Below are 23,877 nucleotides of genomic sequence, written 5' to 3' on the forward strand. Positions count from 1 at the left end.
CGCATCGTCCTCGGTTCCATCGAGCGCGTTCGACAGCCCCGTCTTCTTGAAGCTCATCTCGACAATGCTGGGAGAAACGAGGTCCCATGGCACGGCGCGATACCGGTGGACCTAAGCTCTCGCACAAATTTGAAAAGGTATTCTTCAGCGGCAGGAAACTTCCCTTGCTTCGGTCCTCGGAACGCTCTTCTTCCTGGGCTTGTATTAATAAGCGAAGTCTTCTGCTTTATCTTGTACCGAACGTGACTCGTCATTCACACTGAAGTGCTTGACGGCGGCACGGTTCCCGTTTTGTTCGGCAAACTTTATCAAAGTGAGTAGTTACTGTAGCCCAGCGCAAGAGAACAGTGCAAATGTGACTGGTTGATGGCGAAGCCTAAACTTCCGAAATCAACCAAGGCGGCAAGAACGAAAAATTGGCGCGATTGGCCCTCGCACGCCTCCGATGCAGAAAATAGTCCGTGCCGTGTCGCGTGCGTGCGTGCATTCTCACGGCGGGAGGACGCTCTAGCGCAGTTCCGACAATCCGCGAGCACGTTTGGGCGTTCGGGTACGGTCCCCAGAATATAATACTCTAGGGACCGTAGTTCGGGTGTTTCCACAAAGTGATAGGAAGGAGGGACTTTGCACTTTGCACTTTGCACTCTAAAGCCAGTTTCACATGCAGCGATTTTGCTCCAAGAGCGGAGCGGCTGCCGTCGCGGAAGTCCAAAAACAGGTTTTTTAGAGCGACTAGTGGACGCTCGCAACGCCAGCGATCGAGATCGCCGGAGTTGGAAAAATTCGCTAGCGGCAGAGCGTCTGCCCAAGGTCAACCAATGATCAACCAATGGGAGAGCAGTGACGTGCGGAGCACGTGACTGCAGGGGTGGAGTTGAGGAACGGGCGCGCGCGCGCCGGGAGGAGCTCAGTTTGCTAGCAGACGACATCCGCAGCAACGAGCTGGCAGTGTAGAAGTGCCGTTCTTTTCCTTTTGTTGTCCTCTACGGCGCTTCCGTCAAAGCAGACAAATCGTTTGCACGTGTCATTTTGTTCTTTTGCATTTTTATCGAATCGTGGCACCAACATAGGTCCGGTCAGGGGGACCCTACGGCACTCCGCACTTGTAGCTTGCAGCACATGCTGCTGTTTTTTCTTGTTTACCACTCTGGCCCAGCACGTTCGAAAAGTTTGCTGTTTTCTTTTTTTGAATGGTCACGGACCCCGATTACGACAAGTGCCGCCGCCTCTGTACTGGAATGCCCATGGGCAAAAAGAGGGACGAGCTCCTTCACAAACACACAATATCGTCGACTGGGTCGCTTGCATCTGGTTGCCGGCCCAGACGGCGCACCAACGCCTCGCGGCATTCGAGAGCAAAAGCCACCGAAAGCCCCGTGAAAGCTTAAAAACACAAAAGCCAATTCTTTCTTTTGCTTTTCCATGGCCAAGTGTATGTGCGTGCAACATGACTTGCGTGGTAAAAAAAGAAAGCTGGAACAGAAATAAACGTGACTACTGAAGTTGTTTAATTGCACTCTGATACACTGCACATTTTCATCATTCAAGGTCTAGGCGCGTGAAAATCGACCACCGAAGTAGAAGGCTGGTGAAACTTGCAACCTAAGCGCACCAAAACAAGCGAGCCCGGAGAAAGGAAACCCGCGGATAACGGGCGCTTCCCACAACCATCACTGCGCTTCGCAGAGGCGCGCGCCGCGCAAAAGCGGTGCATGTGAAACGAAGCCGCGTCCGAGCGTCCTGCTGCCGCTCGATCGCCGCGGGCCCCGCCGCTCGGTCGCTCGCATGTGAAACAGGCTTAAGCCCGTCTCGTGTATGACTGCGCGCGCGCCGGCGAGCTGGCTCCGGCCAACATTTCTAGAACATTGGCTCCGGCGGTACAGGCGGGACGGGAAGCACAAATTATCTGAAGTTTGGGCCGGGCTGGCAGATGTGGTCAACTGTCATCATCATGTTGGGCTCCGTATGCCATTGCAGAAAAAAAAATTTGGGGGGGGAGGGGACACGGGCCCGGTGTGCCACCCTCTGGCTACGCCACCGTTTGAAACAGGCAATATATACAATACTATACTATTATAATACTAGCCCAGTCTACTGCAAAAAAAAAAGTGTGCCATTGCTATGGTGAAGCGTGGTGCGCGTGCACCATGTTTTTTAGATGTGAAGCATCTTATAGCGGAGTTCAATCTGGTGGTGGTGGTGGTGTGTAGCGTGACCACCCTTACTGCGCATGCGCAAACCCTCTCCACACACTCCCTCTCCCCTCCCCCTCTCCACTTCACTCCTCATCTCCCTCTCCCCCTTTCCCTTTCACCCTTCCCATTCCCCTCTCCACTCCCCCTCTGAAACGCGGGCTCTACATGCCGAAACGCTGCTTCGCATCGCCTCATGGTCTCGTTTAGCGGGAGATAGTGTGATTTTCATTGAAGTAGAAGATGGCGTACCATTACTACAGTCTGCATCAGTAAAAGTAATGCTAAAAAGTTTACATGTTTTGGTTGCCACATTAGTTTCTTGCTCATTCATTTGTGTTGACTTTACAATCATTGCAATTTCTCATACTCAAATTTAAATCTAAGTATGCATAAATATTTGCTACTTTGGTTATCTTGATCTCCTGCATTGTAAGGATATGATGTGCCCACCCCAATTCATCCTATTTTTAGTCTTCCCAGTATGTGACGTTGTGATGGCTGCAGCAAATTGTCTCACTCATGGAAACTTTTCTCTTCTTTTTACTCTTTGTTAGCCACGCAGCAGAATATCTCCACGAAACTAAATATAAGCATGCAGTCCCATTTTGTGCAGATAGGGCGAAAGCAACTCGTAGAATGTGTTGTCCGTCAGCGATCGTTTGTGGTCGTTAGGTCGACCCGCATTAGAGTGCCGTATTTATTTTGCAGACTTCCATTATCGACTACGTGAAGCCATCGGACCTGAAGAAAGAGCTGAACGACAAGTTTCGCAGCAAGTTTCCGCACATCCAGCTCACCCTGAGCAAACTGAGAAGGTGAGCGTGTGTGGATATACTCGGCGACAACTTATCTTGACAGTGGAGCGAAGGCTACGGAGGCGGGGCTTCCGCACATTCGTGTTGCTCCGCAAGTAGTGCGGCAGCTTGCGGCTGATTTCGGTTTTGCTCGCTCTCAATTTAGAAAAAGATATACACGAAAAATGCGAATGGGGTAACATTTAGATTGTTCAGTGTACATTTTCGTGTCGTAATACGAGTATATTTTTCTTGGAGAGCTAAAGAGCACGTTTGCGGCCGCACACTGGCCAACTACGTCACGAACGCCATGTTTACATTGGAAAACGGGCGTGCTGAAAAGGTGGTGCTGTCTAAGAAATGGAAAGAAAAGGAAAGGATTCTTGCACAGTGAACAATAACTGTATTTTACCTACGACTTCCCGCAACTGTTTGAGTCTCATAATAAATAAAGCAGCATTTATTTCAGCAAGGCAAATCAGATAATTATCAGTAAACTAAAGTACTATTTTCTGGCGCGGTAGCAGGCATGCGCTTTGGTTCTGTAGCTTCCACAGTGCTGTCAAGAAAAGTTGTCGCCGAGTATAGATGTATCACCTTTCTTTTTGCGACATTGTAAGTCCCTGTTATGATGCTGTCAGTGGTGTTAACACACTGCAGACACAACTAATAGTATGTATGTAAGTCAAGCGTCATTACAGCTAAGTTGCATCTGACAGAAAAGTAACTTCTTTATATCCAAACATTCGTTATAAACATATGTTCATAACGCTGCAAACGGCCACACTATTCTGAATTTAGTTCATTGTATCCATTATCATTATATCGAGGTTCGGCTGCAGTATGTGGACCAATTGTGGACACAAAGCCTCTGTAGAGAGTTCTGCAGGCACTCCCATATATTTCCATAGCAGGCAGAAACAGGCAAATGGCCAACATGACTGACTGCATGTATGAACATAAAGTGTGAAAATTTTGAGTACAGTGCTACCCAACTGTTGGGCACACTATCCTTGCCAAGTGCAAAATTTAAACTATCCTACAGACGAGAAACACAGACGGGACGAACACGATTTTGTTGGAGTTGTGTCGTAAACCATAATCCATTCTGAACGCAGTCCAAGTTCTGCGTTTGCATTGCTTGTCCTGCTGGAAGCACAGATGGGACAAGCAAGATTCTGTCCGTGTGCAGTCTGGGCTTTGTGCTTTCGTGTTTCTCTCTGTCATATTGTCACAAAGCCAAATCATGTTAACAAAATTTTGCCAACCGGCATACTGAGATGTCGTAGTCAGCTAAGTGTTTATTGTCATATCTCTGTTTATTGTCATATCACTAAATAGCAAAGGCTTTTTAAAAAGCCTTTGCTTACATACTCAGTGGTGGTCACGGCAAACCTTGTCACCTATGCGCGAACGTTCACCTATTCTGCCATCCCGCTGTTCGTCCCATTTCACTTTTGATGGGACAGTGTTGATTTCCGTGCTGCCAATCACACTTTGCCTCGCACCAGTTTGCGAAGGCAGTGTTCCACAATCCGAGCTGCGGTGCGAAATCGGTGCGATCAAAAGAGCAAGCAAATGAGAGACCTTTCAGGGATGGCATAATTTGCATGCATGTTTTTATTATCGGCTTCTGTCCCCATTGTATGGGTGCCTCTCGAATTTTACCTAGGGTGCTATACTGGACACTGTCAAATACTGCCATATTGCGGACACTGTCACATACCGCCGTCTTGTCAAATTGCATAATGGAGCCATTTTAAGCCAATAAGAGAGTTAACTTTCTGTTAGTGAGCGATGGGATGGCAGTTGTTTTAGATACAGAGTATCCCTGCAAAAAAAGTGCCCGACGAGTTTTTATGCATAGTGTTAAATCTCCAATCAAGTTTTTCTAAGTTGACAACAGCAACAAGATATAAATCTTATCAGACAACCTTGCTGATGTGTGGTTTTGTGATTAGGCAAGGAGATTGCTTTTTTTTTAGCATTGGAAAATAAGTTAATGACTTGTTCGTTCCTTACGAATGCCATATTTGGAACCTTAAGGAATGTACATGTGCTCCGCCCAAATGAATGAATGAATGACAAATATGACGACTTGATGTCGCGAGATGTATTGAGCAGGAAAATGTCACTAGATTCTGCAGTGTTGGGAAAACTCAGTTGCTTTTTTGTATGAAAAAGCTCTGTCAGCGTATGAAATTTATTATGTTTTGCTTTTTTTCTCTCTCTCTTTTCTCATTTCACCATCCTGGGATCCTGCAGTCTGAAGCGTGAAATGTGCAAAATTGCCTGCGGAGAGGTGAGCGATTCACTAACGTCGCATGTCGTATTGCTCCTTATCTTATTACAAACAGGTTCATGAATACTCTAGCGCTTCTATAAATGGCTGGTGTTGTATTTCCTTTAATTCTTTTCTTGCATATGTGTAAGCATGACACACTAAATGACAACAATCGGTTGAAATATCTATAACTTGCTACTGCAAACAAAATTTTGTGTGATTACACATCTCTGAGATGCATATGACAAAAAAAAAGGCTACATGAGCCACTGAGAGCATTAACTATATTTGGCTATTAAAAGTAAAATAAATGGCTATTAGTGAATAAATGGCTATTAAAAAGCAAATAATTAAATGGCTAAGTAAAATAGATGCAATATTTCCATAGCTAATGTGTAGAATGTCCAGATGTTTACGTAAACCTTCACATGACATGGAATGGCAGTGACAATACTATTTCTTCTAGCTTTTCTTTTTGAGTTGGCACCATGAGTATACTCTTCAACTTTTATTGTTAATTATAGTTAATTATAGAAATCATTAATTATAGTTTGAAACAGCCGCCCTTGTACATCGAGTTCTATTACTGGTGTAGTGCAGAACACCTGGAAAGCTATGGTAACTGTTGCTTTTTGTTTCATTTCAGTGTGGTATCGACTTGTTAACAGTGGCCCAAGCTTATGTGTTCTTTGAGAAACTCATCCTTAAGGTATGTCAAACGTTATTTTGTCGTGCTGCAGATATTGGCCACAAGAGTTTAAATAGGAAGGAGACATACACATTTACACGTAAAATGTTCAATAGTGTGTTAAGGGACGCGGGGGACCTGTATTCTGAATTGATCCTATGTAGGATGGCAACGTGTTTACGCTGCGAGTTGATCAAATATGGCGCACATTGAAAACGAGGCATACTTCGTATTATTTAAGTTCGGCAAAGTTTGGGAACCTGCAATCATTCATTTTACCTATTTTTCATACCTATGGCCTTTCGATAAGAGAAGATCACCTACAAGTAAAGGCACATGCATACTCGATAGTCACTCATGCTGCGATGACAATTAATATAAGTCCATTACGAAGACCAACTGTGTTAAGTTTGAAGCCTACGTAAAGCTCAAGCGATATTCATGCCTTGAATTGGAACGTTTAGCTGCATCAGAGTGTAGAGGAATCCTCAACTAGGCGAGAATGTGTTTAGTACTAGTGAACAACTCTGGCTTGCCCGTTTCAATGTCTTTTTTTTTTCTTTCGTTCTCTCCACTTCAGCTGCTGATTCACAAGCACAACCGCAAGTTGTGTGCAGGAGCATGTCTTATGCTGTCGGCCAAACTTAATGACATCAAAGGCAACGAAATGCGCACCCTCATAGAGGTAAGGAACACATGGCTTGAGAAAATTTGCACTGTACTATTAGCCCAAGAAAGCTTTGTTACTCTATAGCACACATTTGGCAACATCCAAATGATACTAGATCTGAATATATGCTACATGGTGATATTTATCTATCTTTTGTATCTAGCACCATCTAGCATACATTTAATAAATGTATGCTAGATGGTGCTGTGTCCAAATGTGTGCTCGATTGTGCCATTTATATTGCATACATCTGCCTAATGTATGCTAGATGGTGCTAGATCCTAATGTATGTTGTTAGAGAGTGCCATTTACCTAGTATACCCTGACCCGAACGTCGCGGGACCGAAACCGGCGGCCGCATTTTCGATGGAGGTGAAAATGCTTGAGGCCCATGTACTTAGATTTAGGTGCACATTAAAGAACTCGAGGTGATTGAAATTTCTGGAGCCCGCGACTACAGCATTCCTCATAATCGTATCGTGGTTTTAGGACGTTAAACCCCAGATATTATATTATGTAGTATACCTTTTTGACTATTGCCAAATGTATGCTAGATGGAGCTGCATTCCAATGTGTGCTAGATAAACGGCATAGATAACTGTTGCCTCTTAGATTTAGGTCATGCATTTGCATATGTGGTTAGACACGTGACTCACAATTGGCTTCAGACGTGATGACGATTCCTTTGCGCTGCACTTGTTCACCCACCACAGCAATCAGGGCCGTACCCAGGAATTTTTTTCGGGAGGGGTTTGTGTGTAGAACGGCTGCCATTTTTTGAAATTTATACTGGCTTATTTTCGTGAATAAATCAAATACATCGCTTACTTGTAATAATTCGATGGTACTTTTCAATTATTTGTACCCAAATAAAGAAATATGTGTGTTAACCTCATATTCTGGTGAAAGCAAGAAATAAAAGTTTGGACAATAGCACCACCAAAGCTGGGGACACCGTGACCAACGGCTCCTGATGAAGTAACACAATGTAACCGCGGTACAAAAACGGTATGTATGTGTTACAAGCTGCCACTCCAGCGTCGCCAGCGCGAAGTCGGCGACGGGAATGGCAGCAGGTTAGGTCGTTCCGTACGTAAGCAGAGACAGTAGACAGTTATAGTTTAGCGTTAGCGTGATAGCGGGGGTTAAGGGAATAGCATTACCGTGCCGCAAACGATGGTTGCAGAAAGCGTGTTTTAGTTCAGCGGGATAGCGTTTACGTGCCCAAGCCGGGACGTTGGCGCCACCTAGCGAAGGGTGAATGCGTTGACGTTTTCAACTATCCTTCTTTGTATGATTTTACCACAGAGGGTGATCAACTTATTTTGAATTTTTGGGCTCGTGTACAGCGCATTCGCCGGAGTTGTTTCCATGTGAGCTCTCAAGGCGGCATCTCCACATTTTGCTCTCATCCTAAGCAGTGTGCGGAAATTTCATGGCAGCACTTCAGACATATTTATCGGACCAGAGTCGTCTGTGCCGCGAAGCGGTACTTCTTGCCTTCCACAGAAAAGGATTGTTTCTATTATTGGCAGCAAGTTCTTGCGGTTTTCTTCCGCCTGCTTTTTAAGGCCGCGGTCAAGTTGTGTTAAGATGTCATGCTGTGAGCGGGACCGGACTGCTAAAAAGTTCTCCGATAGAGTTGTTGTTGATATGGCGTGGTAACTGCTGGATGCGTGACTCTTAAAGGCGTCCATGGCTTTCTTGTAATTGGTGAACTCCTTAGGTACAAAACAGCCCAAGCGCTGGTGCTCCCCTTTTCCTGCACACTTGCTTGCGAAGGCTACGCAATATTTGCATAATGCTCCTTGAAGCTTCTCTGAATAAACAAGCCATGGGTAACGATCTACCCAGTGAGGTTGGAACTTCAGATTTCTTTTCCCTGTGGCTGGATAATCATAGTTAGCCGGAGGGGTCCACGGATTGAGCAGAAGCTTCTCCGTCGTCTCTGGATCATCTACATTATTGCTTTTCGAGACAAACAGCCCCAAGTCGAAAATATTCGCACTCGTCGCACAGAGGGGAGGCGAACCAGAATGTGTAGGTGCCATGCCACTCACCTTCCGTGGGTATTGCCCAGTGGTAAAGGTGTCACTTCGCACAGCGTTGACTGTAGAACAAAGGTCACTTGGAGTTGCACTGCGGCCACCATCATTTCCCGGCGGCGCATGGGTGTCCTGCTTGTGTTCGTTCTCAGGTGATTCACATAAACCGGTGCGTTCTCCTGAGTCGCTACAGAAGTTCCGACGCACTTGGCTTTCCACCAGTGCTGAGGAAGGCGAAGTTTTATCCTTCGAAGGAGGCGGTTCTTCTCCGTCCGCTTCATCGGTTCGAACTTTCTTGAAGTAAGACGCAAGACTGCTTTGCTTCGTTGTTGCAGAGTGTCTTTTCATTTTGCTGCCGCAATCCTGTGCACGCACACAGAAGTGGCCAGTGGCTCCAAAGAGACGTTTGCGACTGCCTCGACTGCCTGGCGTGAACGGCGGGCGATGTTTTTTTCCTCTCTTATCCGCTTTACAGTGGGTAGAATGTAGAAGTGTGATGAACGCGCTGGCTCCCGCGTGGCGCATGTGTTTTCTGAACGCCGCTACAGCTGGTGCGCATGCAGGCCCATTATTGTACTCCCGCTGCAGCAAACTGGATTAACGCTATGTATACTTAAAGACCTTTTCACAGAAGACTCCATGGGCACTCCATACTCCCCTTAATAGACGTGACCCCCCAAGAATGCACTGCCGAGACATTTGCATTCCCGTGGTACAGTCCAGAAAGGAGGTATTGCTCCTTTCCTGTGAAAAACTCACCTTTTCACAGACGGCTTAATTAAATAGCCGCGACCCCCCAAAAATGCACTGTGTAGAATGTGACGTCAGCCTCTGTACTCCCGCGCGCAGCCTAGCTTGGCGGCGTTTTTTCTCTCCTGTGAAAGTTGACCGCTGGTGCCGGATTGTGTGCCGGCTGTCTCCTCGCTTTGTGCGCTTTGTAGGGAGGCGCATATACCTTGTGTGTACAGAAAAGGTAGATTTCCTTGCGAGTGGTTAAGGTTGTTCGAAGTTGCTCGGATATGCCAGTCTTTCAGTAGATGTCATCTTCGGTGATTCGTTTCGGTGGCGAGGACTGCAGTTTGTGAAAAGTTTATCCTGCAGCCTGCGTCCTCGGAATGCGCCACTGAGTTGTTCTGCTTAGGGGTTTCGTTCCTTGGCAAATTTGCGCACGTCGTGTTGGTGTTGCCGTTGTTGTCGAACTGTTTACCTTCACAGAGGAGACACGCTTTTCGTAGGAACCCAAAGCCGACACGTGCGGTCCGCACCGACTGATAACTTCTCCAGCGGCAATGCACAAGGAAAGCATCTGGAATCAATAAAGGAGCTGCTACGGGGTGAAAGACGGAAAAAAAAATAGAGACTTGAAGGAACGCGAGGGCGAAGTGCAAAGCTGTACAAATAGGGCAGGTGCGCGTGCGGGGGAGGGAGCGCTGAGGTGTTCTGGTAGGTTTGAGGAAAGGAACAAGAGGGAAGCAATGCCAGAAAAGTTGCAGTGTAACTTTGGCAGCTGGTGGTCGCTGTGAAGGCGTGTAAATATTTTAGTATCACCCGAAAAGTTAAAGCATCAAAAAAATTTCGGGGGGGGGGGGGTCAGTACCCTCTCAACCCCCCCCCCCTAGTTACGGGCCTGACAGCAATGATTGGATGCACAGGCATTGGATTGGAATTTGCTGACTTGCCTGTCGCCCTCTGATCATGTCAGTGAAAGCTGCCAAATCAGCCTTTCCAGTTTTCCACTTTTCAAAGAACGCCATGTGTTGATGCTCCTTCAAAACCACCCTTGCTACTATCTTTTTGTCACTTCAGTAGTAGCTTGCTTATTTTGCAGTTCATGCTCAAATTCTTGCTTTGTCTCACTGAGAAGTAAAAATGCTAAAGGAATTGTCTGTCAGTATGACACAGTGAAGTTTCCTTATTGGCCTATATTGACATGAGCACGTCAAGTTCTCATTGGCTTGTTTGCTTTCACCAGAAACTCGAGTGTGGCTTCCGACTGAACCGAAAAGAACTGCTCGACTTCGAGTTCGGTGTTCTGGTGGCCCTGGAGTTTTCGCTGCACCTCCCCACGTGGCAGATATACCCGCACTACCAGCGCCTTCTGTACGAGTCCTGAGACAAACTTACGACGGGGCGCGAACAGTGTGTCGGTGCCCGTCTTCAACCTCATCGTCCGGTGTCCTCGCCATCTTTCACCAGAAGCTGTTGACAGCCCAAGTAGTGCAGTGGTTCTTGTCAACTGCAACAGTGTGCGGTGTGCGTAACTTAATACTGACTTCCGCGGAACGCTGCGTGGAGGAACAATCTGCGGTGGCTTGCGTTGCTTCCAGCGCCATCATCGCAAGCTGTTTTTTCGCAGCTGTGGTTGTCTGCAGTGTAGATGTATGTTGGCTACCATTGTCTGCTGCTCGACAAACGATGGTTAGGTGCAGTGCCATGAGAAAAAAAAACTGAGATGAATATGCAAGCTTTGCGGCTGTCTGTGGCCTCATAGCAGCAACTTTCGAGTCGTCTGCAACACTACCCACAGTGTCGTCTGCAATGTTGCTTGCTTTGCCAGCTGCAACGTCGTCGGTAAAGTTTGCACTGCCGTTTGCAATGTCGGCTGCAACGTCGTCTGTCACAATGTTTGCAGCGTAGTCTGCCACATTGTATGCAGTGTCTGTAGCATTGCTGCAATGTTGTCTGCAACACTGCCCAAAGTGGTGGCAGTGTAGTCTGCAACAATTGCCTGGCGGGCCAACTGCAACACTCGCCCCTCTGCGTGTGTACACCTGTGTACATCTTCCGCGCTGGTTTACAATCGATACTGGAACTGTCGGCTGCGCGCACCATGCAACAAAATGTTATGCTGCACAGACTCCTGGGCCACGCTGCTGCATTCTTTCTCCAACTTGGCCGCACCGCCGCTGCCGAGTGATCCGCAGAGCCACTCACTACTAACTGCACACAAATTCAGCTGATGTATCACCAGCTGAGCTCTTCCAATCTAACGTTTGCACTGCAGCGTTTATTTGTTTTTGGTAGCAGAGAAAAAAACAAACGTTTTCCATTTTATTTCGTCTAAACATACCATTTTCGTGGTAAGCCATGTGCTGAGGATTGTTTGTAACGTTTGCCTGAGATGGTGCCAAGAAACACCAGTGTCTCTTTCGTTCTTGGTTTTTTTTTCATTTACCATTTGTTTGTTTTGTAAGAGTTAGCACATGAGTTTATGCATGGAATGTTCTTAGACCGCAAAGCAATGTTGTCGTTAACAGTAAGTTACTAACCTTAACCAAACGTTAATAATTGGTTTGCTGGGAAGCATTGTTATAATTTTGTGATAATTTTTTGCACTGAAAAATCAAGTGTATGTTCTACCACTAGTCTGGCTGTAGAGTATTTCAGCTAAATTGACTGAGCTCATTATGGAAACGTATCTGCCCACCAAAAATCAACTTAAGTTGCAACAAAATTTAGACATAGAAGCTGATAACCCCACAGAAAAGAAGTGTAACGTGTATAATTTAAAAGTTTTCCAATTGTAACGTTTGTTTGGGCTTCTTGAATGGTATGTTTAAAGGGACCGACAACCGTTCAGAACACCAGTTGAGATAACCCCACTAATAGAAGGATTGTCTATTGTATTGTCTAAACGACCCCTGTTTTTCTCATTAGATGTGTAGTTATATTTTTATTTCTTCACTCAAAATTACTTTTGGCGCCTCTGACGGCAATAAAGTGAATATGCACATGTTCCTATCACATGACCTTTTACTGGTGTACGCTATTAATTGTCTCTATATTAGCGTTGAATACAGCACACTTTTTATTATAATCTTTTTTAATGTAAAACGTGCAGATATGCATTCGTTTGCCCTGAGCAGAACAGTGGCGCCGCTTTCGCTTTACGTAGGACCCGATGCTCATGAGCGGCAGCATGAACGTTGCTAGCTGAGGGCCTAGCGGCTCCTGCCGACGTGTTGAAAAAGTACGAAGGGCGCCTCGCGGCCTCCAAGATTACCTCCGGCTACGCGTTGCCGGAACCAATCACGGTGGCCACGAGCGCCTAGCTCGCAAGGCGGTATAGAGGTCTCACGTGACGACGAGCGTTCGGAAAGCTTATTCTACCTGCTTTTTATATTCCAAAATGGTTGAAAATGTTAATATGAAGGTGGTTAACCACAGTTTCACCCACTCCTGCGAAAGAAACCGTGAGCATAATGCGAGAAGGGCTATCGGTATAGCTATCGCTTCACAGCGTTGCTGGAGGAAGTGTACGTACAGTTCAGGCGCTTTTGAGATCGAAAAATACTGCTAATAAAATGACCACACGCTTTTGGGATTAACCGCTGCAGCTACAAACACTACGAAGGGCGAGATTTCTATTGCTCCGTAAAAAAACTGGGTCGGGAAAAATCGGTTGTCGGTCCCTTTAAGGCTTCCTTTGCAAACCTAGCAAAGGTTCTTCCTTAAGCACATCACTACTAGCTGAAGTCCTCAATTAAGCACTCAAAACTCATGAAGAGTGAAATCGGTGCTTAATTATTACATAGGTAAAAGAGTTTGCCAAGAACGTTCCAAAGCTGTATAGACTCAAACCTCGATACTATAACGAACACGGATATAACGAATTATCGGTTATAACGAAGTAAATGAAGAATAGTTTTGTCATAGATAGTGTTACAAATAAACGTTTATAACGAATTTTCTGATATAACGAAGTTATACTCATGGCAGATGCGACTTTGTTATAATGAGGTTTGAGTGTAGTACAGCTTTGAAGTCATGGTTAGATTCAAGCCATGTTGAAAGGTTTTTACACTTATACAAAAGTTCAACAGAAATGGTAAAATCAAAAAAGGAAATCCAGGTATGGTTGTGGCTTCATGCCTAACATCTTGTTTGCAAGGTGAACGGTTGTGATGGTGTCTTAGTCATGTTTCTTGGTGCATCGAAGAGATCTGCCGAAAGCAAATAGTACCTTCGTTTTTATCTACATCTTTTTTTTACCTTTGTTACTTTGTTACTGCAGTCTTTATTTATTTTAGAAGCGGTGCTGCATATTTTGCCGTTTCCTTCATCTTTGATACAACGTTCTCATCTATAATGCGATTTTTAGGCATAGATTTCGGTGACATATTTCAAGAAAAAGAAAAAAAAAGTCATATTTCAGCTACGCATTAGCATCCAGTGAAAAAAAAAAACATGTTACTGTATCTCTTCATGGTGGTTCTGTTTATTTCTGTAATGGTGATGTGAAACTGTTCTGTTTGCAGTTTAAGTTACGTTCATATATTTACTAAAAGCTGCTTATCTTTGTATACCTACATTCATCTACATTCATATACTGCCATGTTCACGTTATCACTTAGCATCAGTAAACGTAGCCTGCCAGTGCTTATTTTAATAAGCAAAGAAAAAAATACATTAATTTGAAGGCACAAACAAGCCTGGTGTCATTCAATTTCTCTGCCAGCATTAAAATTTGGTCAGAACATGCACGGACAACATCAAGGTTAAGCAGGGCTGACGCCGTACAACACAATGTTCGATGTGACTGTACCATATATCGGTTGAGCACGAAAGGTAACTGCCTTGGTTGCCATAAACTGATGGAACCCATCAGAAACAACTCGCGGCGACTCTCAGTACATGAGGTTGTACACCAGATCGTATTTCATTTTGCACTAGGTTTTTTGTTTTAACCCATAAGAGGACTGCAAGCGTTGTTGCCATTGCAGGAATTAAGAATTTTCGTGTGATTTCAGACAAAGTTTCGTAAGGATTCCCGTCCTTTCCAGTTCTGTCAATTCCTTATTTCCTGTCTCGCTGATAGGCCCATTCCATCGATAAGTTGGGCGCGATGTTGTGCGGGCTAAAAGAAGCACAAGAAGGACTCAAAGAGGCTACAGATTTTCGTGAAATATGGGCCCTGTTTGATACGAAAGTGCTTCGTTACAAGCAAGTTAGAACCGAATACAGACAGGGAAATGGAGATTATGATGTAGCGATCCGGTTAAAATATGGCCTGTGTGTGCGACGCTAATGTGCGTTACTTACAGACGCTGAGTGTCTCGGAGTTCTGTTGCGTTGAGCAAATGGTCATGTGTGCCGAGCCATGTGACGATTTAAGTTATGCGTGAAAGTCTTTTCCTTTACTATTTCTGTTTCTAGATGCTCTGTTCAGACTGTTTCATGTTCGCAACATATATTTAGATCGCCACACTGAAGTCTTACGTCTTTGTTCCTATACAAGCAGGCATCTTTTTTTCCTCTCTTAAATATATAAGTTGGCTCAGTAGTTAAATTGCACAAGCAATAGACCGCTCATTACTTGTTCATCAACAGCAGTGAAAATCTCATTATCTTTTCTTCCCATTAAGTAACATGATTATCAACATTTGCACACAAACAACATTAAATATTGTTGTAATGTATGTGTTTAAATAGTGGTGATAGTTTATGCCAGGACTGTGGAAGTAATGGTGGAGTAATGTACAAACAGAAACAGCCTGTACATAAGAGGGTCAGTCCGATAGAGAAATGTAGTATGTACTTGTTGATGGATTTGAAGCTGGTAGCTGTGATTTCATTCATTATTTTTTCTTTGCGTTTCGCACGTGTGTGTCCTTCGCGGCATATTTTGTACTTTCATTTCTTGCGTTCGTCTTCTATAGCTATCTACTTGCCCAAACTATGTTGTGTTCATGACATATCGTTCTCAAATTCAGGCATGGTGTGTTGACTTTTTACGCAGTGATGTTTCATTAAAATATATTTTCAGTTAGCTTTTTCTTTCGAATGCACCGTGACTGTTCTTTGATGTCATACTTTTTGTTATTGTTCGCTTATGTTTACGCTCCATGATCATTACCACTCACCATACCTATCAACACTGCAGCAAGCGCATTAGGACATTAATATGTTCCTCGTTCCGATGACTTTTCTGTTTAGACAGTCGCACGTAAGAATATGAAAATGTATGTAATTTGGACTTCATCGTTTTCTCTTTCCTTACACAAGGTGAATCGTATGATATCACCGGGCCATTTTCAATGCGCTCCATCGAGAACATATAAACCTGCAAATTGTATGAACCAAGGAAGTGCACATCAGTGAAATTCGCATTGCATGTGACTTAAAAGCTGATGAAAGTTAATTTCTCACAGCATGTAAAACCAGTGCTGCTGCATGTACCACCATAATGTACGCAGATTATCGCATGGACGACTGGCTCCAAGATGTTATTGCAAAAGCGCATTTTACTGGCAGGCTGTTTTGTAATTGAGTTGTTTGTTTAGTTGAAGGAATTTTTTTTTCACGAGCTACGGCATTTCATTAAAGCAATTTCACCGCTCTCTCGGTACCTGGAGCATTGCGGACTGAACTGTACAGCTGGCCACAAGTGTTTATGGGACACAGGTGCAATGCAGAATGCGCGTCTCTGTTCCCACTAAGCCGCGACGTTTATAAAATTATTGAACCATGTTGCAAATAAAGAATAATGTGCCCAGGCTTTGCGGGAATTAAATGTTTTCACGAATACTGTGTATTGTAAACATTTGTGGCCTGCTTCACATGAATCTACACAGTGGTGATGTACTCTGGCAAACAAGCATGCATTGAAATCATGTGTCATCTCGGTAGCAGCAGCAGCAGTACATTGTCTGATTTCAGCACATACAGCAGTTATAATATGAAAGCAAGATGTTATCATAATCATTTGACCAAAACTGTGTTGTACTTTTTTCTATACTCTACCATTAAGAAAGCGTTAAATGTAGTGTACTTAAACAGGTTAGGACTTACCGAGGTTAGGTGGTTAAAGAGGCAACTTCCTATTTATTTGGTACTGTACAATTATGGTGCGTTTGTACTAGTAATACATGTGCTCTTTCTGTCAAAGGTTTTGCATATTATGCAAATGGTGTCGACATGATTGCATTACGTGTGTCCATCCAATATGTGCGGCTAGTTCGCGTATTATGACATATGCCCATTTTTCATTGTATTTATACGCATTATTTGAGGACAAAAAAATTAGATTGCAATGCATCATCTTCATTTGGCATTTCTTTGAGTGTGGTTTTTGTAATTTGAGTTATTCTATGATTGAGTTTATGCTGTGCGCAATTGTGAAAGGGAACATCAATATTCATCTTCGAAGGAATGGTCACCTCTGTTACATCAATTTGAATCTGACGTGTGAATAAGATGCGACAAGTAGTTGTCCTCTTCATCAGTTTGGTCTAGTTGAATGCTTTGGCAAGAGGAATTTGCATTTACCCGTGACGACTGTTGAAAAGAGTTTGTATGTGCGGTTTCATATTGCTTTGGAGAGCATTTTCTGTTAAGTGCTTAATCGGCCAGTTCTCTTGTTTTACACTGTCGCATTCAGCACCCTCTTCGAACTTAGTCACTAAATTACTCTTCATTCTTATACCCGAGTCATCTTTGCAAGCTGTACAAGAGAATCATCTTCATAAACCACTTTAAAAAAGTAATTTCTGACATCTGAAAAAGGCTTGGGAGTAGCTGAGCGTAATGTTTTTTTCTTGTGATCCATCAAGCCGCACAAATTATTGATTGTTTTGGTACCTGGGTGTTCTTATGGCAATTGTTCTCGGCACTGCCACTCGTAATTTCTTCATTTATGTATGCAAACTGACATGCACAGAAGGAGGGAGTGGGCTGTTGGGAAAATTAATTGAGTGCATTGTTTTCCTGAACGTCATGGACGAGAAAAGTTACAAGTGCGGCGTTGTTTGTTGAGTCGGGGAAGTGTGTGACAGTCGTATCTGAGCTTGTAAAGACGGGCACACCTTCTCCACATAGCACTTGTTCAGTCATTTTTTTTTCCTGAGAAATTCTACTTATATGCCCGGAGGAGTTTATGAAATATGTTTGTGTGTTTGAAATCACTACGGAAAGCACCAAAACATCCCATGATGGTTGACAGTTGCGCACATTTCCCAGGCTAGCTAGCATCAAGTAGAAGTATCTGTTCTTGCTTTAATAAATCCATTGCAATCATGAAAAATTTAATCAGGTTTTATAGAATGCAGGATAGGTTAGCAACTCACAATATATAGACAAGCAGTTTCTATCGATGTCAAGACTTGAAAAGAAAAAGGCCGAAGTTTTCCGATTATTCTTTTTCAACTAGCAGTGCCTCCGTGCCCCGAGAGTAGCAGGAGCTCTGCATTCAATGTCACTGGAAATGACGCAGAATCGCAAGTAGAAATGAGCCTAATCAACTTTAACGATGCTGGTGTTGATGCTAACCAGATCGTCTAGCTAGTAGATCACTCATTATCTCATTTTTGTACCAGCACAAACTGATTATTTATCTGCCGAGTCCATTTGCAGCAGATGGTAGGTAGGTCTCCATTTCCCATCTCCAAGAACCTTTATGCCCTACTAGCCACACATCACTCGTGCCCAATGCAGAATAAACTGCGCCCAAAGCCTTAGGAACCGCACTGTTGTTGTAATGCTTTGAAACTGGCAGTGTTTTACCGTTCTCAAGCTTGTAACTTTGCTTGCATTGTGAAACCGCGCTTGTAGCGTGGTAGTGTCACTTGAAGTAGAGACTTGTCATGTGCAGCCATTAAAGGGGTCATGAAGCACCCCTTGGGCTGATTGAAAAAACACATCCTGCGGAAAGCTGACACGGCTATGAACTGCTCTGCCAAATATTACAGTCGTGCGCGCCGTGTAATGGCCACAAGCGGAGCGCGAAGTTGTCGTTTCCCCAGGCACCCTCTTTTCAAACAGAGGCCGGTTCTCACTCTCGTCGGTGGGCGGGGCGTCTGTCCGCTGTACGTCGCAAGAGACATAGCATGCTTATTGGCCGATAGCCGACGTAAATCGAGAGCGCCGTTCGGATCAGATGCGCTTCTTGCCGCGGGGTGCCGCCCCTTGCCGGCGCCGCACTCCTCAGTACACGGTAGCCGCACTCGCGCAAGCGAATCACAGCGGGAGAGCGATCGCGTTTCATGACGCGCGCTGGCGTAACTTCTTTCCCCCATGCCATCCCTCCCTGTCTAGCTTCCAGTGCGCTCGTCGGCACGAGAAAAGAGAGAAAGCGCTGGGAGCGTGCGCCAAACCCCCGTAACTCCGCTGGTTCTTGACGGATTCGAGAAATTTTTGCGGCAATCGATTCGGGAGGCAGTACACTCCGATACTGAGGCCATTAGATCATTACTTGGAAAAGTGGTTCATGACCCCTTTAACATGAGCCTGTGTGCATGCGTGGGTGCACTGACTGAGAGTTTGCGCGTGATAAACATTTCTGAGGGAGTGTGCTTGGCCGAGTGTGCATCTTCATGCCGATCATCCCGACCTTTGTATTTAAATAGTACCTGTAAGTGTTACCATATGCTTATCAGCGGTTTTTTTTCTTCTTTTGCGAGTAATATAGTCCAGTTTTCATTTGCATTTTTGTGTGTTGTGTATTAGCATCTAGTGTGGCTTGCTACAATGCATGCTTGATAGTATAACCCCATTCCGCATCATTTACAAAAGGCGTGTTACAGATAGCGTTAGACCAAGCTCCGAAGGTTGTTATGCCGGCTAACGTGAATGGAGTCCCGAAAATTGTCTGTAAAAGAAGTTCAAGAAAGGTGTTGGTGCTGCGATAGTGTCAGTTGCCCCTCGAGGTCTTAGTGCGTAGATGCATGTCATCAACTTCATCTTTCCGCCTCACTTTTGTATAATCAATTTCAATGCAATCAGTGACATTGATAACAACTTACGCTACATGACAGTCTTGCAGTTTTTAGAGATTTGGTTACGTGTTGCCATCCACAACACTGGTCTGAATTGATTGAAACGTGTCAGTTGGCTAGTTGGTTAGTTATAGCAGCAAACGAACAAGTAAATGGATGACAAGGTGCTTGACAAGGTGCCTTGTCAAAAGTGTCCTGTCATCATTTCTGTCTCCATTTTCTTGTTCCTTGTGCCCTCTTCCTATATTTCCTGCTGGATAAAAATTCATACAAGCACTACTGACACATGTCTAATGAACACCCTGAACGACAATGGTAAAGTTTTTCTGCAGCTGTGGTGTATGTAGCAGTTAACGCGTAGCAAAGGAGCCTCAGCGAAGTGATTCAAGTATCATTGCACCTGATGTAATGACATCTGTGTCTGACAGTAGGTTATAGAGAACATGAGCGATTTCAAGTGCCTCATGTCCTTTCCAACAGACAGCCTGTACAGCAGAAGAGACGAATGACAGCAGCGGTAGATGCAAAGGGTAGTTACGTACGCAAAGCTCAACTGGCTTAGTGCTCAGCCATGCAAGGAGTCGCGGAAGCGACTGAAGCCTGTCTGCTCATGGAGGAACATGTGTCATGTACAGACATGTTCATGTCTCGTGAACATGTCTCGTGTACACTCTGTTAAGCTTTGCGAAAGAAAAGAGAAAGAAGTTCTCAGAACACATTTAGGTGGGCTCAGTAATACACACGGCACTGTTTCCATGCAGACAGTCAGTGGAGGAAAGGGAGAAGTAAAGAACAGACGACATGAGCTCGTGTCGTCTGCTTCATTTTCACGAGTGTATCTTGTGCGCTAGGCACTGCCACTTGTGAATAGACGACACAAGCCTGTACCGTCTGTTTCGTTCTCACGAGTTTGTCATGCATGTCGCGCAAGTACAGGAGGAACAAAAGGGAAGCGCGTTCTGGATGGGCTATATAAGGTGTTCGCCATAGGCTTAGCCAAACTATCAAGGTGTCTCCATGCAGCCCATACATCTACGAAGACATGTAACACGTGCTAGATATGCAAGACACAAAAAGCATTAACGGCCCATCGCACTCGCATCACTTCATAGTGAATGTGAACCTGTGAGTATCGGCTGATTTGAGACAAACTGAAATGGATAAGCGTTGCGTGTTGGAGGTAGATACACACTGAAACTTACTTCTGCATAGACCCTCACACTTTCATACTTAAAACTTTTCGACTTAATGTCCGTAGTATTACCAAGGGAGTCAGTGACATCCTAGCTAAGGTGCTAGCATTCATCTTAAACAGCATGTATTGCATGTGTGACATGGAACCAATTACATTGGCATATTAGATATATTAGCATGCTTTTGTGCTTAATGTGCAGCGGCAGTGTCCAACTTTCAAGCTTTCAAAAGTGAGCAACCCTCGTGCTATTTCTTGGGCCAAGTTATAGCTCTTTCTTTTCCTTTCTATCTTTTGATTCGCTTACTTACACAGGCGTAAGAAATGACCACAGAGAGTGCCTGTCCTTACACTTGGTTTGATAAAAGTTTCTTTTGCTTTGCCAGGACCGTTGATCATTTCTCAACTGATGCTTGTAAACGGGCAGGGGAAAATCTTTTACGGCAACAATTTTAACAAGCCTTTCACGAAGAAGGGTTAGTTAAAAAATGAGTGCGCATTAACAACATGATAAGTGGTGTGTGCTGAACACGACACATAGTCGTGGCTATTGTGGCTAGGAATTAAATGAAAGACGGACAGGTAGCAGATCTCTGGCACCCCATCTACTTGTAGTAACAGGGAAAAGCATGGCCTTTGATCCGATCACTCGGCAGAAATGCATACATGTAAGCATGCTGCTCGAGTGGCCTTTAGAATACCATAATTTACTGATAGAAAAATAGAAAATGACATGCCCTCCCCACGTGGCTGTGAAGGACACAGGTTGTGGAAAACGCAGCATTGGCCCGCCTTCGTGGTTAACAATATGGTGTAGTAAAACTAGAGCTAATGGATCAGTCGTCTTTCTGTCAATTACGTACTGCGCAAAAGCATGCAACAAGTTTAGCAGTGTGCGCAGTTCACGTACCTGTATGGTCCATGTCTGCATTCTTCTTGTACAGGTCTGTTGACAGCCGCATGCAAGCATGCTGGCTGCAGCTGCGTGCTGTTTCTGTTGCACAGCATCGCGTTCATTGGGGAGCGTATGAATGCATGCTGTAACTATAACATAGAAAGTGTAGCGAGAGCTCAGATTAGTTAATAGCATCACAGGAGAATGTAGCTGGCATTACCATAGATGTAACCTGCTGTTAAGCATCAGTAGAATTGGCGATTGTATGAAGATGCCCCCAATGCAATGGGATTACTTGAGAAAAAGAACATTCAGAGATCGCTCCACAACGAGCAGTGGCTTTCAGTTGAGACAGCACTTGTCTTTGAACTTTTGGTGCTCCATCTTCGTTCAAAGACACAGTCTGAAATTTTGTTCTTGTGCAGTTAGACTCTGGATTATGTGGAACCAACTAGCGCACCCCTTCTTGATGTTACTAAGCTATTAGCATCAACTCCAATAACCGGACACCAATTTTCAAGTTGCGTTTATGTCGCAAAAGACATGTAAGATGTAGTTCTGGCTTGCTTTAAATTGGCCTAAAAAGTGCATGAACAAATGCAGTTAGTACGGGTACTTCTAATTTGGGGGTTGCCCCTTTCATTGCAATGCCAGAGTCCACACTGGTTATAAACAGCGCGCACCAAAACCACAACTCAAATTTCCTTCGCAATACAACCGCAGTCTGAAATGGTCTGCTTTTTTTTTTCTTTTCTTTTTTTGCATGTTATGTCATGTGCTCTTGCCAACATCACTGGTGTTTGTCAGCAGGTGAACTCACCCGACTTAAGTCTGGTCGCATGCTTTCATGTTGCTATTAGTAATTCTGAGCTTTGCATCTTTATCCAGTTTGTTAACAGCGGGACAACTGTGAAAAACTAATTTTAAAGCCTAGCCACTCGACAGTGGTTTAGGCTCATTTATGACTTCATACTTAACGACTGGTAGCATCTCCTATGAAGTCAATTTCAATAATCGTTACCAGTGCAAGCGTAAGATTGCAATGCCAGCTTTCGTAGAAAGGCCATGAGCCTGACATCTCCTAGCACTTCTAGACTTGTAAAACATCCTATATAGAAACATTTCTATGCAATATAAACTGCATCACGGAGGTAATGTTACCACAGCCTCAGCATGCAGTCTGATAATAAGATCTCTAGCCTGTGCTATTATAACCAAAATGCATGGCACTGTATGGTTACTGGCCGTGGTCGTAATGTGCTCGGAAAGAATGTTTTTCTCAGCTCCTGTGGTCCGTAATCATTTGAAACTGGCTGCACATCTACAGAACACACACCAAGCATTGCACGTGCCTGCCAAGATCCACATGGGCATGTAAATCTAATGAAATTTAAAGTAAGTCATAATGGCACGTGTAAAGTCTCAACTTCTGCTTCTGTAGAATACGAGTGCCGTCTGCTAGCTCTTCTACATGTAATGGGACTCCATGTTAAGCAGAGGTAGTATCGCTCACTTGCACTTAATGCCAGCACAAGTCAGTGAAAAACTGTTTCCCACCAACCTGTCCACTCGCTTAATTAGCATAACCACTCAGTCATGTACAGGTGACCGCAGCAAAGAAATCCAAACTAATAACGTTAACCAGGCACTAACTAGATGCTTCCACATTGTATGCTTCATGCGGTTATGAATGAAAAGGGGCACAGGGAAGTGAACATTCAAATCTACATTGGTAGGAGACTTCATTTGCTTGACTGACACCCCAGGCAGCTAAAACTGTGCTACAATTATACCAGATAAAGACTTACTTCTGTCATACTCTGTCCTATGCCATCAACTGTGAGCGGTGTTTCATGAGCGTACTGTTGTGGACAAACGGAACTTGAACAATGCTTAATACTGCTCGAGTTGAAAGGCTTGTTAATTAGTACACTTGATTAGGTGTTTGTGCTGCATGTATGCCATCTTTTGTCGCAGAAACAAAGGTGCAACCTTTGTACAAAGCTTTTGTCAATGAAAGTCTCATCTTTTGTGTTTTAAGTGTCCTATTTCTGGCTTCGTCTGTCCACAACAGTGCTAGCCTGAAAGAAAGCGCCGAGTGTAAGCAACCTCCTTTATCTACAATTCCAGACTCTCATATGCACTTTCACTGTACTATCTCAGCGTGTTTGTGGAAGGGGCTATACCGTGTGTTTCAAAACAAGTTATAGAATCTTAGAAATTGCCTAGAGAGCACAATTCGAACCTTTGAGTTGGACTACTCAAAAATGCAGACATTTGCATGAAAAGTCACGATGTATAACTGACGCAATTTCACCAATATGCTTTCTGTAATAAATTTTGTGCACGTATCATAAATTACTAACTGAAGTTAGCGATTCTCAATGTACGACCACTTTAAA

The 23,877-nt window shown here is 44.2% G+C and overlaps 1 protein-coding gene across 1 annotated transcript in view; it reads left to right on the forward strand.

The window, feature by feature from the left end:
* The window catches only part of LOC119371684 (CDK5 and ABL1 enzyme substrate 2), a 169,118-nt gene extending 158,307 nt beyond the window's left edge, over positions 1-10,811 (forward strand). The window contains exons 9-13 of the mRNA XM_037642135.2: positions 2,904-3,010; positions 5,255-5,291; positions 5,920-5,982; positions 6,542-6,646; positions 10,649-10,811. Coding sequence (XP_037498063.1) covers positions 2,904-3,010; positions 5,255-5,291; positions 5,920-5,982; positions 6,542-6,646; positions 10,649-10,789 — 453 coding nt within the window. The 3' untranslated portion in view covers positions 10,790-10,811. The remainder of the gene's footprint in view (positions 1-2,903; positions 3,011-5,254; positions 5,292-5,919; positions 5,983-6,541; positions 6,647-10,648) is intronic.
* Positions 10,812-23,877: the final 13,066 nt, after the last annotated feature.

This window comes from Rhipicephalus sanguineus, chromosome 10 (assembly GCF_013339695.2).
Source record: "Rhipicephalus sanguineus isolate Rsan-2018 chromosome 10, BIME_Rsan_1.4, whole genome shotgun sequence".
Classification (NCBI taxonomy): domain Eukaryota; kingdom Metazoa; phylum Arthropoda; class Arachnida; order Ixodida; family Ixodidae; genus Rhipicephalus; species Rhipicephalus sanguineus.